This window comes from Motacilla alba, chromosome 25 (genome assembly GCF_015832195.1).
Source record: "Motacilla alba alba isolate MOTALB_02 chromosome 25, Motacilla_alba_V1.0_pri, whole genome shotgun sequence".
Classification (NCBI taxonomy): Eukaryota; Metazoa; Chordata; class Aves; order Passeriformes; family Motacillidae; genus Motacilla; species Motacilla alba.
Window position 1 is genome coordinate 2,034,240 of NC_052040.1, and position 15,063 is coordinate 2,049,302.

The 15,063-nt window shown below is 68.3% G+C and overlaps 3 protein-coding genes across 4 annotated transcripts; 1 reads left to right on the forward strand and 2 right to left on the reverse strand.

Annotated features, from left to right (window-relative positions):
* Positions 1-103: 103 nt before the first annotated feature.
* On the forward strand, positions 104-3,489 carry CTSK (cathepsin K). Its single transcript, XM_038161955.1, is given in 9 exon segments — positions 104-677; positions 680-725; positions 1,560-1,704; positions 1,834-1,956; positions 2,033-2,188; positions 2,260-2,478; positions 2,559-2,724; positions 2,808-2,913; positions 2,994-3,489. Coding segments are annotated over 9 exon segments (1,605 nt in total). The 5' UTR covers positions 104-133; the 3' UTR covers positions 3,094-3,489.
* A 584-nt stretch (positions 3,490-4,073) lies between these two features.
* Positions 4,074-7,678, reverse strand: ECM1 (extracellular matrix protein 1). The gene is made up of 7 exons (XM_038161957.1): positions 7,506-7,678; positions 6,888-6,959; positions 6,277-6,575; positions 5,430-5,795; positions 4,653-4,873; positions 4,367-4,454; positions 4,074-4,290 (listed from the first exon to the last, which is right to left on the reverse strand). Exons 1-7 carry the CDS (start codon positions 7,543-7,545, stop codon positions 4,117-4,119), a joined length of 1,260 nt encoding a protein of 419 aa, XP_038017885.1. The 5' UTR covers positions 7,546-7,678; the 3' UTR covers positions 4,074-4,116.
* Positions 7,679-8,471: 793 nt separating this feature from the next.
* On the reverse strand, positions 8,472-14,498 carry TARS2 (threonyl-tRNA synthetase 2, mitochondrial). 2 transcript variants are annotated; one of them, XM_038161953.1, is made up of 18 exons: positions 14,367-14,498; positions 14,009-14,223; positions 13,439-13,562; positions 13,236-13,357; positions 13,045-13,162; positions 12,745-12,806; positions 12,595-12,673; positions 12,365-12,508; positions 12,192-12,290; positions 11,085-11,251; positions 10,847-11,009; positions 10,636-10,773; positions 10,485-10,562; positions 10,300-10,400; positions 9,736-9,837; positions 9,350-9,422; positions 9,136-9,250; positions 8,472-8,683 (listed from the first exon to the last, which is right to left on the reverse strand). In XM_038161953.1, the coding sequence occupies exons 1-18, from the start codon at positions 14,421-14,423 to the stop codon at positions 8,535-8,537; spliced, it is 2,106 nt and encodes a 701-aa protein (XP_038017881.1). In that variant the 5' UTR covers positions 14,424-14,498; the 3' UTR covers positions 8,472-8,534. The 2 variants fall into 2 exon arrangements, with proteins under 2 accessions (XP_038017881.1, XP_038017882.1); XM_038161954.1 differs by lacking the exons at positions 8,472-8,683; positions 9,136-9,250 and having other exon boundaries at positions 9,363-9,452.
* Positions 14,499-15,063: the final 565 nt, after the last annotated feature.

A 15,063-nucleotide genomic window follows, 5' to 3' on the forward strand; every position in this document is an offset into this window, starting at 1 on the left:
ACGATGTCCCCGAGCTGCCGTGTCCGGCTGCTCCTCAAGGAAGTGGCTGCTCAACCCCATCCGATTCGGCCACGGGGAGGACCTGGGGACAAAGTGGGTGTCCCCCAGGGCAGCAGAATGTCCCCAGGGGGGGATGCCGGGACAAGAGAATGTCCCCAGGGCAGCAGGACATCCCCAAATTGGGATGCCAGGACAAGAGGGTGTTCCTGGGGCCAGGATCCTTGGGACAGGAGGGTGTCCCCGGGACAGGATGCTGGGGTGGGAGGACTTCCCAGGGACAGGGGGACATCTCGGGGACAGGAGAACATCTCAGGGACATCTTGGGGACAGGAGAACATCCCGGGGGCAGGAGAACATCCCAGGGACAGGGGGACATCCCGGGGACAGGAGAACATCCCAGGGACAGGGGGACATCCCGGGGACAGGAGAACATCCCGGGGACAGGAGAACATCCCAGGGACAGGAGAAGGTCCCGGGGACAGAAGGATGTCCCGGACAGGACCCGCCAGCAGCCGGGGCTGACTCAGCTCGTCCCGCAGCACCACGTGAAGCCGGGGGCAGTCCCCGCGTCCCCCCTCCTCGTCCCCTCCTTCCCTCCAGCCCATCCAAACCCGACGCTTGCCAAAATTTTCCGGCTGCCTCCAAACTTCCTCAATCCAGCGGCATAAAAGCGCAGCGGCTCCCGCAGCCCCGTCCCGGCGCTCCCACCGACGGCTCCGCGCTCGGTAAGCGGCGGGGAGGGGTCCCCCGGGGGGCTCTGGGCGCTTTTTTCCCCCAGGGAAACGGATCCCGGGGGGGATGGCCGGGAATCGGGTCCCATGTGGGACAAAAAGGGAAACTGAGGCACTTTACACCCAGCGGACCTTGCGGGTCCCCGGCTCGGGGAAGGTCTCAGCTCCTGCTCCATCACAGGGGGTGGGGGGCGCTGGGTGAGCCAGGGAGGGGCAGGAGGGCCGGGATGTCCCCCCGCCTGCACCCCCTGCATCCCAAACCTCCCCCCACCCCGGTTTGGGGCTGCCGGAACGAGCCGGAGCGGTAACGGGAACCAGCTGTGCCGGCTCATGTGACAGCGGCACCCGGCCAGCCCTGCCCGCGGGGGTGTCCTGGCCCCAAAGCGAGGGAGGAAGGGGTCCCAGAGCCCAGCCAGGGGGTCCCAGCCTCAAATCAGGGTGTACAGGGGGTCCTAACCCCAAATCAGGGTGTGCAGGGGGTCCTGGCCTCAAGGCAGGGTAGGCAGGGGGTCCCAGCCCCACATCAGGGTTTGTAGGGGGTCCCAGCCTTGAATCAGGGTGTACAGGATGTCCCAACTCCAAATCAGGGTGTGCAGGGGGTCCTAACCCCAAGGCAGGGTAGGCAGGGCATGTCAGCCCCAAATCAGGGTGTATAGGGGGTCCTGGCCCCAAATCAGGGTGTGCAGGATGTCCTAACCCCAAATCAGGGTGCTCAGGGGGGCCTGGCCCCAAATCAGGGTGTGCAAGGGATCCTAGTCCCGCAGGAGGGTGGGCACAGGGTCCTGCCCCCACCCTGACCCCCTGGCTCACTCTGTGCCCTGTCCCCAGCGTTCAGCTGGTCCCCAGGATGTGGTGGCCCGTGCTGCTGGCCCTGCTGGTCCCGGCCGTGCTGGCCCAGCTGCACCCGGAGCCGGAACTGGACGCGCAGTGGGAGCTGTGGAAGAAAACCCACCGCAAGCAGTACAACGGCCAGGTACGGGGGGGCTGCTGCTTGGGACCCCCAGTGCTGTCCCCAGGGTGGGGTGCCGGGGCACGAGGATGTCCCCAGGGTGGCGGGACAGGCAGGACCCCCGTCCCAGCAGCATTTCGCCCCCCGGCGCAGGCGGACGAGGTGACGCGGAGGCTGATTTGGGAGAAGAACCTCAAATACATCAACAGCCACAACCTGGAGCACTCGCTGGGCCTCCACACCTTCGAGCTGGCCATGAACCACCTGGGTGACATGGTGGGTGTCCCTGGCAGGGCACAGAGGGGGGCTGAGCACCTGTGCGTGCTCCCACCCACCGGGGTTCCTTCTCCAGACCAGCGAGGAGGTGGTGAGGACAATGACCGGGCTGAAGGTGCCCCGTGGTCACCAACGCCACAACGAGACCCTCTTCGTCCCCGACTGGAGCGAGAGAGCCCCGGCTGCCATGGACTGGCGCAAGAAAGGCTACGTGACCCCTGTCAAGAACCAGGTAAGACAGGTGTGCCTGCAGCAGGGTGTCACCCCGCTGTCACCCTGTTGTCACCCGTTGTGTCCCCACAGGGCCAGTGTGGCTCGTGCTGGGCTTTCAGCTCGGTGGGCGCCCTGGAGGGGCAGCTGAAGAGGAAAACAGGCAAACTGCTGTCCCTCAGCCCCCAGAACCTGGTGGACTGCGTGGCCAACAACGACGGCTGCGGGGGCGGCTACATGACCAACGCCTTCGAGTACGTCCGTCAGAACCGCGGCATCGACTCCGAGGACTCCTACCCCTACATCGGCCAGGTGGGAGAGGGGGAACTGCCCCAAATCCCCCTCCATCCATCCCTCCCACCGTCTCACCTGACCTCCCTGGCCCCACGCAGGACGAGAGCTGCATGTACAGCCCCACGGGGAAGGCGGCCAAGTGCCGCGGCTACCGCGAGATTCCCGAGGGCAATGAGAAGGCTTTGAAGAGGGCGGTGGCCAGGATCGGGCCCATCTCCGTGGGCATCGATGCCAGCCTGCCCTCCTTCCAGTTCTACAGCCGAGGTGAGGGGCCGGGGGGAGCTCGGGGGGCGCGGGGCTGATCGGGGAGCCGAGGCACGCCCGGTGACGGCGGCTGTGTCCCCAAGGCGTGTACTACGACGAGAGCTGCAACGCCCAGAACATCAACCACGCCGTGCTGGCCGTGGGCTACGGGGCACAGAAAGGCACCAAGCACTGGATCATCAAGAACAGGTACAGGGCTTGGGGTGGCTTGGCAGTTGCAGGTGGTGGGGCTCTTCCAGAGGCTCAGGTTCTGCTTTTCCACCCTGCAGCTGGGGCGAGGAATGGGGCAACAAGGGCTACGTCCTCCTGGCCCGCAACATGAACAACGCCTGTGGTGTGGCCAACCTGGCCAGCTTCCCCAAGATGTGACCCGGCCCTTCCCTACCCACTGCCCTGCCCTCCAGCTTGGCCTCTTCCCTCCCAGCCTCAAAGATGGCGGTGCTCCCGGGGGCAATTCTTGGTCTCCTTGAGAAATTGCCCCTGGGAAGGGGGGAGACGCCCCTCTCCACCCGCAGGGAGTGAGGGATGAGTCCCCTCAGCTCTTTCCCACACCTTTGCCTTCCCATGGACTGTGCTTGGCCTGGTCTGTGGAGGCCAATCCACCCAGCCAAGCTTCAGCAAACAGGTTCCACACCTCAGGAGCACTGGGGTGGAGGTGGAATATTCCCGATGGAGAACACAGATCCCTCTCCCTCCACCCCGTACCCCAGTGGAGGCTGCTGAGAATGATACGATTTTATTTTTCAACTAAAATTGGGAATAAGGCTTGGACTGGTTTGCTTCGTGCTGGGGAAAAAGCCACAGGGATGGGAGAAATTCTTCCTTTTCCCAAAGGGACAAAGAGCCCCTTGTGAGGCAGAAGAGGGGGAGAAGAAGCTGCTGGGGAATTTTGGGACAGATGGATGGATGGACCCACAGGATGCCCCCAGCCCCATCAGAGTCCCCCAAACACTCCCCAGGGAATGTCAGCCGTGGCTGGAGGGCACCGTGGGGCATTTGGGGGCCTCCTGGGATTGTGGCCAGGGCGGGGACACAAGTGACAATGACACTGTGGTGCCACAAGAATCCAGGGAGGAGGTGCACAGAGACCCCCGGGGGGCAGGAGGCCGTGCGTGCCCCGTGTGGCTGAGCGGGGTGACCACAGCACACCCCAAAACCAAACACGGGTATCACAGCAGGCCTGACGCACCCCAACAGTGCAAACACCCCAACACCCACCCACACCCCGCCACACCCCGGAATGGGGCCCCGTGGGGGACACTGAGGCACCGGGAGGGGGGGGCCTGAAACAATGGAGACAGTGAGACACGAGGAAATCCCCCAAGGGGACAAACAGGGACACTCAGAGGTGACACCGCAGCATCTTTATTGTTCCCTCCTGCCCGGAGGGATTCAGTCCTCGTGGCCGGGGGCTGGGGGCGCCAGGGCGGCCCCCAGGGTCACCTGGCTCAGGTAAGCGTTGTCGAAGCAGCGGCGCCGCTCGGGCTCCTCCCACGAGCAGCAGCCCTGGGGGTCCCTCCAGGCGTCCCGAGGGGTGGCACAGAGCGTGGCGATGCCCTGGGACAGCTGCGGGCAACGGGCACGGGGGTCAGGGCGGCTCCGGGGGTCCCCCAGAGCGCCCCCGAGCCCTCCAGGCACTCACCTGCTCCCGGGCACAGGCGCCGCGCTCCTCGGGGGGCAGCGGGCAGCACGCAGCCGTCATGGCCCCCAGCAGCTCCGGCACCGGCCGCCTGCGGACACGGGGGTGACACCGGGGTGACACGGGGGTCACCTCCACGGCGGGAGGGAGGGCACTGCTGCGTCCCCTCCCCAAAAGGGGTCCCCGAACAATGGATGGCGGGGATGGGGATGAGGGGTCCTGCAAAGCTGGGACCCCCCCCCACCAGGAGGGACTGAGGTGTCCCCGGGGCTGCTCTGGGGTCACCCACCTCTGTGTGAAGAGCCGGGTGGGGCCGCACAGGGAGCGCAGCAGGGCCGGGCCGGGCCGGGCCAGGCTCACGTTGTGCAGCTCCCGGTCGTATTCGGGGTGGGGGGCGGCGGCGGCGAAGCAGCGACCCCGGGCCCGGGGACCCCCCCGCTGGCAGCACCGGTGCTGCCCCGTCTTCACCGATGATTCTTCCCGGCAGAACCGATTCAGCCCCTTCAGCCACTGCGGAGGAGAAGCTGGGGGTCAGGGGAGCCACCGGGACCCCCGACCCCTGAACCCCTGGCTCAGCGCTGGGACATTTCCGTCCCCTCCCCGGATGCCGGGGCTCCTCCCTGATACGTTTGTCACCTTCCCGGATACCTGGGAGCCTTCCCGGCCTCTGAGTGGCTGGGTCACGCTCCGGGCACACGGGTCATTGCCGGGACACCTGCGGCCCCTCCCCGGATACCGGAGTGCCAGCCCAAACACCTCGGTCCCTTTTTCCCAACGCCTCGGTCCCTTTGCCAAACACCAGGATCCCTTTCCCAAACACCTGGGTCCCTTTCCCAAACACTTTGGTCCCTTTTCCCAAACACCTGGGTCCTTTTCTGGAACACCCGGCTCCCTTTCCCAAACACCCGGATCCCTTCCCCAGACCCCCGGCTCCTTTTCCCGGACACCTGCGCCCCTCCACTCCTTTGACACCCGAGACCGTCCCAGCCTCCTGGGTCCCCCCGAGCCCTTCAGCACCGCGACCCCCCCTCCCAGCCGTGTCCCCCCGCCCCGTGTCCCCGCTCACGGCGCTGTGGGCGCAGCTCAGGCTCTCGTTGCGGCAGCAGCGGCCGTACTCCCGCTCCAAGCGGACGCGCAGGCGGACGCGGGGCCCGGAGCGGGCACCGGGCCCGGGGGGTCCGGGGCGCAGCGCCCGCAGCCCGCAGATGTTGCCCAGGTTGGCGGCCGTGGGCTCGCCGGGCGGAAAGGGGGGCTCGGTGACCAAGTCCCAGGCGACGTTGGGGTCCCAGGTGGGGACGGGGGCCCAGGTGGGGGCCGGGGTCTCCTGGGCGAAGCAGCGGCGCCGCGCGGGCCCGTGCCGGCGGCAGCAGTGGAACTGCCGCGTCTTCACCCCGAACTCATCCGTGCAGAACCCGTCCAGCACGTCCGTCCACTGCGGGGCAGCGGGGGCAGAGCCCCCTGGGTGTCACCCCGCGTCCTGTCACCCTGTGTCCCCCCCTCCACAGTGCCACAGTCCCCTCACTGTCTCCCGCCCCGCGATGTCCCCACGTTGCTCCTGCCCCAGTGTTTCCGTGTCTTCCCCTCCGTGTCCCCGCATCCCTCTCCCTGCGATGTCCCCATCCCCACAGTGTCCCCGTCCCCGCGGTGTCCCCATCCCCGCAATGTCCCCTCTCCCCTCGGTGTCCCCTCTCCCCTCGGTGTCCCCATCCCCGCGGTGTCCCCGTCCCCTCGGTGTCCCCATCCCTACAGTGTCCCCATCCCCGCGGTGTCCCCATCCCCGCGGTGTCCCCATCCCTACAGTGTCCCCATCCCCGCGGTGTCCCCATCCCCACGGTGTCCCCATCCCCGTGGTGTCCCCATCCCCTCGGTGTCCCCGTCCCCGCGGTGTCCCCGTCCCCCGGTGTCCCACTCACGGCGCGGCGGGCGCAGGGCAGCGGGCTGTGGTGCCGGCAGCAGTCGTTCAGGCGGGGCCGCAGCGCTGCCAGGGCCGCCGCCTGCCGCCGCAGGTGGGCGAAGGCGGTCGGGGGGAGCAGCGGCGGCGGCGGCACCGTGGGGGGGTCGCGGCAGTGCCGGGTGACAGCGGCGGCCATGGGCCAGGCGGGGGGGAACCCGTCCAAGGCGCTGCCCCAGACCGGGGGGCTGCGAGAAGGGGACATGGCCCCCCCCACCAGGATGTCGGGGGGCACCTCGAGGTCCTGCTCCTGCTGCAGCACTGAGAAAGGGAGAGGGTGGGCACAGGGCAGGGGTGTCCTCCCTGTCCCTGTGTGCCCCCCTCTCCCCATTCTGTCCCTGTGGTCCCACTCCTGTGCCCAACCCTCGCTGTCCCCATGTCACTCCCACCCCGTGTCCCCCCAATCCAAGTCCCCCTTCTCCTCCATCGCCGTGTCCCCATGTCCCTCCACCCTCATCCCTGGCCCCCGGGTCCCCTCCATCCGTATCCCCACCCATGAACATCCCCCTGTCCCCAGTCCTGGGTGTCCCCATCTCTCCCCTCACCCCTGGGTGTCCCCCTTTGTCCCCTCACCTTGTTTGATGTGAGGGGGCTGCAGGTCCAGGCTCTCCTGCACCACCTGCTGCAGATGCCCCGAGGCCAGCGCTGTCACCCGTGGGGGACACACAGGGGGTCAGCAGGGTCACCCCCTCCATCCCCCCACCCACGGAACAGCACACAGGGACCCCCCACACCTGTGGGCTTGGCACCCCATAATGGGGAGGGGGCGCAGCCATTTGGGAAGGGGTCCCAGACGTTCAGGAGGGACCCCAGGAGCTGGAGGAGGGGACGCAGGAGGGATGCAGGTGGCCGGGACAGGGAGCTCCGGGCGTTTGGGAGGGATCCAGGTGCGTGGGCAGCGGCCCCGACATCCGGGGTGGGGACCCAGGTGTCCGTGCAGGTGTCCCAAAAGCCTGGGCAGGAGCTCAGGTGTCCCGGGTGGGACCCAGGAGTTCGGGAAGGGGATCCAAACGTCCGGGGAAGGGACCCAGAGTTCGGGAAGGGCCCCCAAATCTCAGTGGGGGATCTGGGCTGTTCAGGAAGGGGATCCAGGTGTCCAGGGAAGGGACCCAGGAGTTGGGGAAGGGGCCCCAGGTGTTCGGGGGGGTCCAGGCGTGCAGGGGGGCCCTGGGTGGGGCCGTGGGGACTCACCGGCGGCGCTGAGGAGGAGGAAGAGGCCGAAGGCCGCCATGGCGTCGGGAGCTGTAGGGTCAGCGCCGGCTCCGCCGCCTTATGAAGGGCCGGGTCGGGCGTGGGGCCACATCCCGCGGGGCTGAGTCACGGCCTGACGTCGCGGCAGAGCCGGGAGGGGGACCCCGGGGGGACCGGGGGGCTGCGCTGCATCCTGCACCCCCGAACAGCAGCGGGGGGGGAACCCCCACCTCAGCCGGGCTGCGACAGCCCTGTCCCCACCCTGGTGGTCCTGTCCCCACCCTGGTGGTCCTGTCCCCGTGCTGGTAGCCCCGGATCCCCCTCTGGTGGCCCCAGCTCCCCCCCGCACCCCCCGACCCCTGCGTCACTGCAGGGGGAAGCGGTCAGACCACATTTTTGTGGGTTTTGCCCCGTTTTGGGGCCCCCGCCCACTGAGTCACCCCCGGCGCTGGGGGGGGGGGGCTGAAGGGCCACCTCCAGAGGGACCCCCGGACGGGGGGGCGCCCCTTGGCTCATGTCCCCAAAGGCCACAGCCTCGGTCACCTGCGGGCAGGGGGATCCCGAGCCGGGGGGGCTCCCCTGCTATCCCGGGATAACCAAATCCTGCCCGGGGCTGAGCCCACAAGCCCGGGCAGGTGTTTGGGGTGCGGTGGGGGGACAGCCCCGTGTGTCCCCCCCCGATTGCCCAACGGCGCCTGCGGCTCGGTGACTCGGGCTTTGCGCAACCCCCCCACTTTCCCCGACGCGTGGGCGGGGGGGAAATCCCGGCGGGAAGGAGCCAGAATCCCGGGAGAGCCAAGGTGGGAACGGAAAAACGGAAACCCGGGAACGAGAGCCCGGCAACCGCACCCCGGGCACCCAGGTGTTGTGGGGCAGGTGTCCGGGTGTTTTGGGGGGTCCTGCCCCCCCTCCCCGAGCACCCCAGCACCCAGAGGTGCCCCAGGCTCAGCTCCCGCAGCACCCAGCGCGTTTTCCAGACATTTATTGAGCTGTGGGGTCCCGGGTTCTCCCGGGAAGGATTGCGGGGGGTCAGAAGCGCTGCTCGGCGTCGGGAACGCGGCCGTCCCGGAGCTCCTGCAGCCGCTGCAGCAGCCGGGGCAGCTCCAGCTCGCCGAGCTGCCGGTTCTCCCGGCTCCGGACGCTGACGGTGCCGCGCTGCCGCTCCCGCCGCCCCACCACTGCCGGGGCACGGCCGTCGGCACGGGGGAAAAACGGGGTCCCCGCGCCCCCCGACCCGCACAGGCACCCCCCACCCAAACACAGCACCCCCAGCTCTGAGCAGCACCCACCACCCTGCGGGGTCCAGGGCAGGGGTTCGGGGGGGCCCAGAACAGTCCCGGGGGGTTTAAAGGTGGTCCCAAAGGGGGTGGGGGGGTCTCAGAGGGGCCCTGGGTGAGGGGGGGGTCTCTAAAACACTCCTGGGGAGGTCCCGAGTGAATTCCCAAGGGGACTTTGAGCTCCTGGGGGGGCTTCTGCAGATTCCTGAGGGGGTCTCACAGGGGGATTCAGTTTTCCTCCCCAGCAGCACCCAGGATGTGGATGGGGTTGGGGGTGTCCAGCCAGTCTTGGGGGGCTCCAAGGGGGTCCCCGCGGGGGTCCTGGGGGTCTGCAGGCCACGCCCCACCCTTACCCAACTGGAAGTTGTAGTGGGCGAGTTGTGCCCGGCGGATCTTCCGTGCCAGGGTGGTCCCGGGGTCCCCATCCAGGTCAGCCAGGAGGCCCCCCCTCCTCAGCACTGCCTGCACCTGCACCCCCAGAGTCAGGGGGGGAACGGGGGGGCACGGAGGGACGGCATGGGGGGGTCACAGGGGATGGGAGAGCACAGGGAGGGGTCACATACTCACCTCCCGGGCATAGTCCTCGACCTCGGGGGTCTGTGGGATGACCATGGCCTGCAGGGGGGACAGCCAGAGCGGCCTGGGGGGCACCAGGGGTCACTGGGGGACACTGGGGGCAACACACAAGGAGGGGGTGCCCCAAGGGTTGCAGGGCTGTCCCCAGGATGGAAGGAGCCCAAAGATGGAGGTATCTCGGGAATCCAGAGAGTGTCCTGGGGATTGAGGGTCCCCAAATCCCAAGATGGGGCACCCTGGGACAGGGGTGACACTGGGGGTGAGGGGGCCCAGACAACTGGGGGTGTTTCTGGGAACTGGGGGTTGTGTCCCGGGCACTGGGGGTTGTCTGAAGGACGGGGGGTGAGCTCTGGGGTGCTTTTGGGGTGCCCCCTCACCATCGCCCGCCGTAGCTCTCGGCCAGCACGGCCACCATGCGCTCCACGGAGCCCAGCACGGCCCGATGGATCAGCACCGGCCGCGCCGGGCTCCCGCTGGGGCTGGGGGGAAACGTGGTCAGGAGGACCCCTTGCACCAGTCCTGATAGCCCCCAAATCCCCAATCCTGCCTTCCCCATCCCAATCCTGACACTCCCCAAAATCCTGACCCCCCCAGCGCCATTTCTGCCCCTCCACCCCAATCCCGACCCCACTCCCAGCCCCCAATTCCACCCTCCCTAATCCCAATCCTGCTCCCCCAGCCCCAACCCCGATCCCCCCACAGAAATCCTGAACCCCAGCCCAATCCTGGCCCCCACAAATCCCGACCTCCTCCCAGCCCCGTTTTTCCCCCTCCACCCCAATCCTGACCCCCCCCAGCCCCCATTCCACCCTCCCGATCCTGACATTCCCCAATCCCAATCCTGCTCCCCCAGCCCCAACCTTGATCCCCCCACAACAATCCTGAACCCCAGCCCAATCCTGACCCCCACAAATCCCCCAATCCTCCCCCCCTCCCAATACCTGGCATATTCCAGCTCGAATCTCTCGGGCATCTGGAAATCCAGCTGGATGGTGCCACACTGGTGGTGCCTGCCCAGAGCATCCCTGATCCGGATATCGATCTGTTGGGAATCAGGGGGAGCGGAGGCTCCAGCAGGGTCCCGGTTTGTCCCCTGCAGGGATCCCCCCTCCCCAGAATGCCTCACCTTGGGCCCATAAAAGGCGCCGTCCCCCGGGCTCAGCTCCCAGGGCTGCCCGAAATTCTTCAGGCTCCGCTCCAGCTGCTGCAGGGGTGGGTCGGGAGGCTCAGGGGGGCACGGCTCAGGGGGCGCGGCACACAGGGGGGCATCATCCCACCTGCTCGGCACGATCCCAAGTTTCGGGGTCCCCCAGGAATCCATCGGGACGCGTGGCCAGGGCCAGGCGGAAGGAGAAGCCCAGGACGGCGTAAACGGCGCGGATGAAATCCAGGGAGGAATCGATCTCGCTCTCCAGCTGCCAAAAGGGGGGTCAGGGGGGCAGGACACACATTCTGGGGGGGACAAGGAGGGGTCAGGGGGACAGGCACCTGCTCCAGAGTGCAGAAAATGTGGGCGTCATCCTGCTGGAAGCGCCGGACCCGCGTCAGGCCTGTCAGGGTCCCGGGGGGCTCGTTGCGGTGCAGCACCCCGAAATCCGCCAGGCGCAGGGGCAGCTCCCGCCAGGAGCGCGGCCGGTGGGCGAACATCAGGCTGGGGACGGACGGACAGACAGACGGGCTGCCCCCAAGAGCCCCCCCAGGGGCACCCCAGGGCCACCCGACTCACCAGTGGGCCGGGCAGTTCATGGGTTTGAGGGAGAGGGTCTCCGGGGTGGCAGGGACGGAGAAGATGTGGGGGCTGTAGTGCTGCCAGTGGCCCGAGAGCTCCCAGAGGCGGGGGCTGAACAGGTTGGGGGTCACCACCTCGCTGAAGCCCCGCGCCCGGTACTCGCTCTGCGGGGACAGGGACAGCGCAGCACGCCAGCTCAGCCCCACGCGGCGCGCTGCAGGGACCGGGAGGGGAGAGCTGGGGGGGCACGGTGGGCAGAGGGGTCTGGGGGATGCGAGGGGATGGATGGGGTGCAGTGGGGTCTGTGGGGGGCACACGGGGTGCAGTGGGGTCTGTGGGGGGCACAGCGGTGCCCGCCTGTGGTGGGGATGGGGTGCAGTGGGGTCTGTGGGGGCACAGCGGTGCCCGTCTGTGGTGGGGATGGGGTGGCAGGCAGATGATGGGGATGGGGTGCAGTGGGGTCTGTGGGGGCACATGGGGTGCAGGGGGGTCTGTGGGGGGCTCATTGGTGCCCGGCTGTGGTGGGGATGGGGTGGCAGGGAGATGGTGGGGATGGAGTGCAGTGGGGTCTGTGGGGGGCACACGGGGTGCAGTGGGGTCTGTGGGGGGCACAAGGGGTGCAGTGGGGTCTGTGGGGGGCTCAGTGGTGCCCGGCTGTGGTGGGGATGGGGTGGCAGGGAGATGATGGGGATGGGGTGCAGTGGGGTCTGTGGGGGGCACATGGGGTGCAGTGGGGTCTGTGGGGGGCACAGCGGTGCCCGGCCGTGGTGGGGATGGGGTGGCAGGGAGATGATGGGGATGGGGTGCAGTGGGGTCTGTGGGGGGCACAGCGGTGCCCAGCCGTGGTGGGGATGGGGTGCAGTGGGGTCTGTGGGGGGCACACGGGGTGCAGTGGGGTCTGTGGGGGGCACAGCGGTGCCCGGCCGTGGTGGGGATGGGGTGGCAGGCAGATGATGGGGATGGGGTGCAGTGGGGTCTGTGGGGGGCACACGGGGTGCAGTGGGGTCTGTGGGGGGCACACGGGGTGCAGTGGGGTCTGTGGGGGGCACAGCGGTGCCTGGCCGTGGTGGGGATGGCGTGGCAGGCAGATGATGGGGGTCGTACCCGGATGAACTCCACCAGGGTGTTGTAGACGTGGGCACCGCGGGGCAGGAAGAAGCAGCTGCCAGGGCTGAACTTGTGGAAGAAGAAGAGCTCCTGATCCTGCAGCAGGGAGGGCGTCACCGGGGGGATCCCCGTGGCCGTCAGGGACCCCCCAGGCCCCTGGCAGGGCTCACCTTGCCGATGCGGCGGTGGTCCCGCTGAGCCGCCTCCTCCTGTGCCCGCTGCCACCGCTCCAGCTCCTGGGCACTGGGGAAGGCCACGGCGGCCACACGCTGCAGGGACTGTCCCCCAGCTCCCCCCCACAGCGCAGCCGAGCTCTGAGGGCGCAGGGGGACATCAGAGGGGCACCGGGGACCCCACCCAACAGCAGGGGAGGGCACGGGGACCCCCACCCGGCACCCACCGTGAGCACCCGCAGGGCTCCGATCAGCCCCGTGTGCCGGAGCAGGGGCCCGTGGCACAGCTGGAGCAGGGGGCCACACCTGAGGGAGGAACGGACAGATGTGGGGACAGCTGCGGTGACCCGCGGCCGCCCCACGTCCCCTCTGCTCACCTGTAGACCGTGGCCGTGGGGGATGTCACCTCCTCGAGCTGCTGCAGCTGGAAGGCGTTGTGCTGAGGAGGGACAATGAGGTGGGTGACGGTGACAATGGTGGGCTTGGGGACATTAGAGGCGTGACACCGAGGGGGAAGTGACACTGCGCTGGGGCGAAGGACCAAGGTGGTGACAGGTAATACCAAGGGGGGGTGACACTGGGTGACACTGAGCATCACCTTGGCTGATGAGCCCAGCCAGGAGGGTCCCAGTGTCCCCAGGCTGGCCTGCCATGACACTCTGGGGAGGGGGACACACCTTGAGCAGCTCAGCCAGCTGCTGGCGGGTGGCCTCGAGGCGCTCGAAGCGGTGCCGGGCCCGGGCGAACGTGGCACAGGCCTCCTCCAGCAGCGGCAGCTCCGCGCTCTGCACCGTCCTGCGGGCACGGGGACACGTTGGGGACACGCCGGGGACACCCCAGGGACCCTGCAGCACCTGCCCAGCCCTACCTGGTGCCCATGTGCACGTCGCAGAAGAAGCCGTCCTCGGTGGCCTGGGTGCTGCAAAGCGTGGCCCCGAAAATCTGCTCTGCCACCGCGCCCAGGACGCAGGCGCCGGAGCGCCAGAAAGCCTGGGGGGACAGCGGGGACATTGGGGACACGGGGGACAGGGGCTGTGAGGGGAGCAGGGCACCCCAGGCCCCCGGGCTCACCTCCCGCCCCTCGGGCGTGGAGAAGTCGAGCAGCTCCAAGTCGGTGTCACCTTCCAGCGGCTGGTCCAGGTCCTGGAGGGTCCCATTCACCCGGGCCACCAGGGCCACCTCGGCCAGGCCAGCCCTACAGGGACACCACAGACCCCGTGGGGACCCGATAAACCCTGCGGGGATCACGGAGACACAGCAGGAACCCCAAAAACCTTGTGGGGACCACGGGGACATTGTGGAGACCCTGTGAACCTCGTGGGGACTCCGTGGGGATCGTGGGGACCATGGGGACACAGTAGGAACCCCATGAACCTTGTGGGGACCACAGGGACATTGTGGAGACCCTGAAGACTTTGTGGGGACTCTGTGGGGATCATGGGGACACAGAAGGAACCCCAAAAACCTTGTGGGGACCACGGGGACATTGTGGAGATCCCGAGAACCTCGTGGTGACTCTGTGGGGATCATGGGGACCACGGGGACACTGCAGACCCTGCGGGGACACCCTGAGGGGTTTGGGAACCTTGCCAGGACACCGCAGGGACCCCGGGGACAGCGCGGGAAGCCCTCGGGCCGTACCCGAGCTCCGTGGCCACCTGGAACGGGGTGGTTTGCAGGGCCCGGCCGGGCAGGCGGCGCCCGCCGGGCAGCGCGATGCGGATCGGGGTCCCCGGGGGGAGGCGGCCGCTCCCGGCCCCGCCACCGGCCCCATCCCCGGGCCCGTCCCAGCGCTCCGCCGCCGCCGCCCGCAGCCGCTGGAAGAGCCGGAGGCGCTCGGGGTCCGGCCCGGACACCTGGGGACGGGGATCACCGCGGGGTCACCGGGTCGCCCTCGGCGGCCAGCGGGGCTGCGGGCCCGGGGGGAACGGGCGCGGGTGGCGCGGGGGTCCCGTGGGGCGGGAGGAGGGATGAGGGGTCCCGGGGGTCCCGAGCGCACCCGGTGTCGCCGCGGGGCTCCCGCCAGCAGCAGCCGCGAACCGGCCCGCGCCGACATGGCCGAGGCTCCGCCCGTTCCGCCGGAACCGGGGACAGAACGGGGGCGGGCCTCCGCGGCCCCCCCGCGGGAGCCGCGTTGGATTCGCCCGCCCGTGCGGCAGCGCCGCAGGCAGGACGGAACCATGGAGGGGGCGGGGGTGTCCGGAGCGCACGCGAGAAAGAACGGAGCCGCCAAGGGCTGGTTTGGTAGTTTTTATGCAGATCCTGAAGCCCACACCGCTATCAAACAGGTACGATGGAGGCAACTAAAAACCAACAGAAAAAATAATTAAAATAAATCAAGTAAAATCCCAACTTCATATAAAAGCCGCGGGGGCGGCCCTGGGTGTAGGGGGGACCCCTCTGAGCCCCCCGGCAGGCTCCGGCTGCGTGTGGTGAGCGACCCCAGAGGGAATTAAAAAGTGATTGCTATATACACACACGTAGAAAGTCAACAGTGATCCCGGGGGGAAAAACAAAACGAAACAGAAAATCCAAAGATCCCCAAACGAACCCAAACCCAAGCACAGTCTTCCCAAGCAGGGGGGGACACGCTTGGGCCTTCTCGCTGCCAGTCCCGTGGAGCTCCAGGCGGGTTTGGGTGGGTTCCTCGACCCTTTTTTTGCCTTGTTTTGGTGCTTTTGGCAGACAGGAGGAGC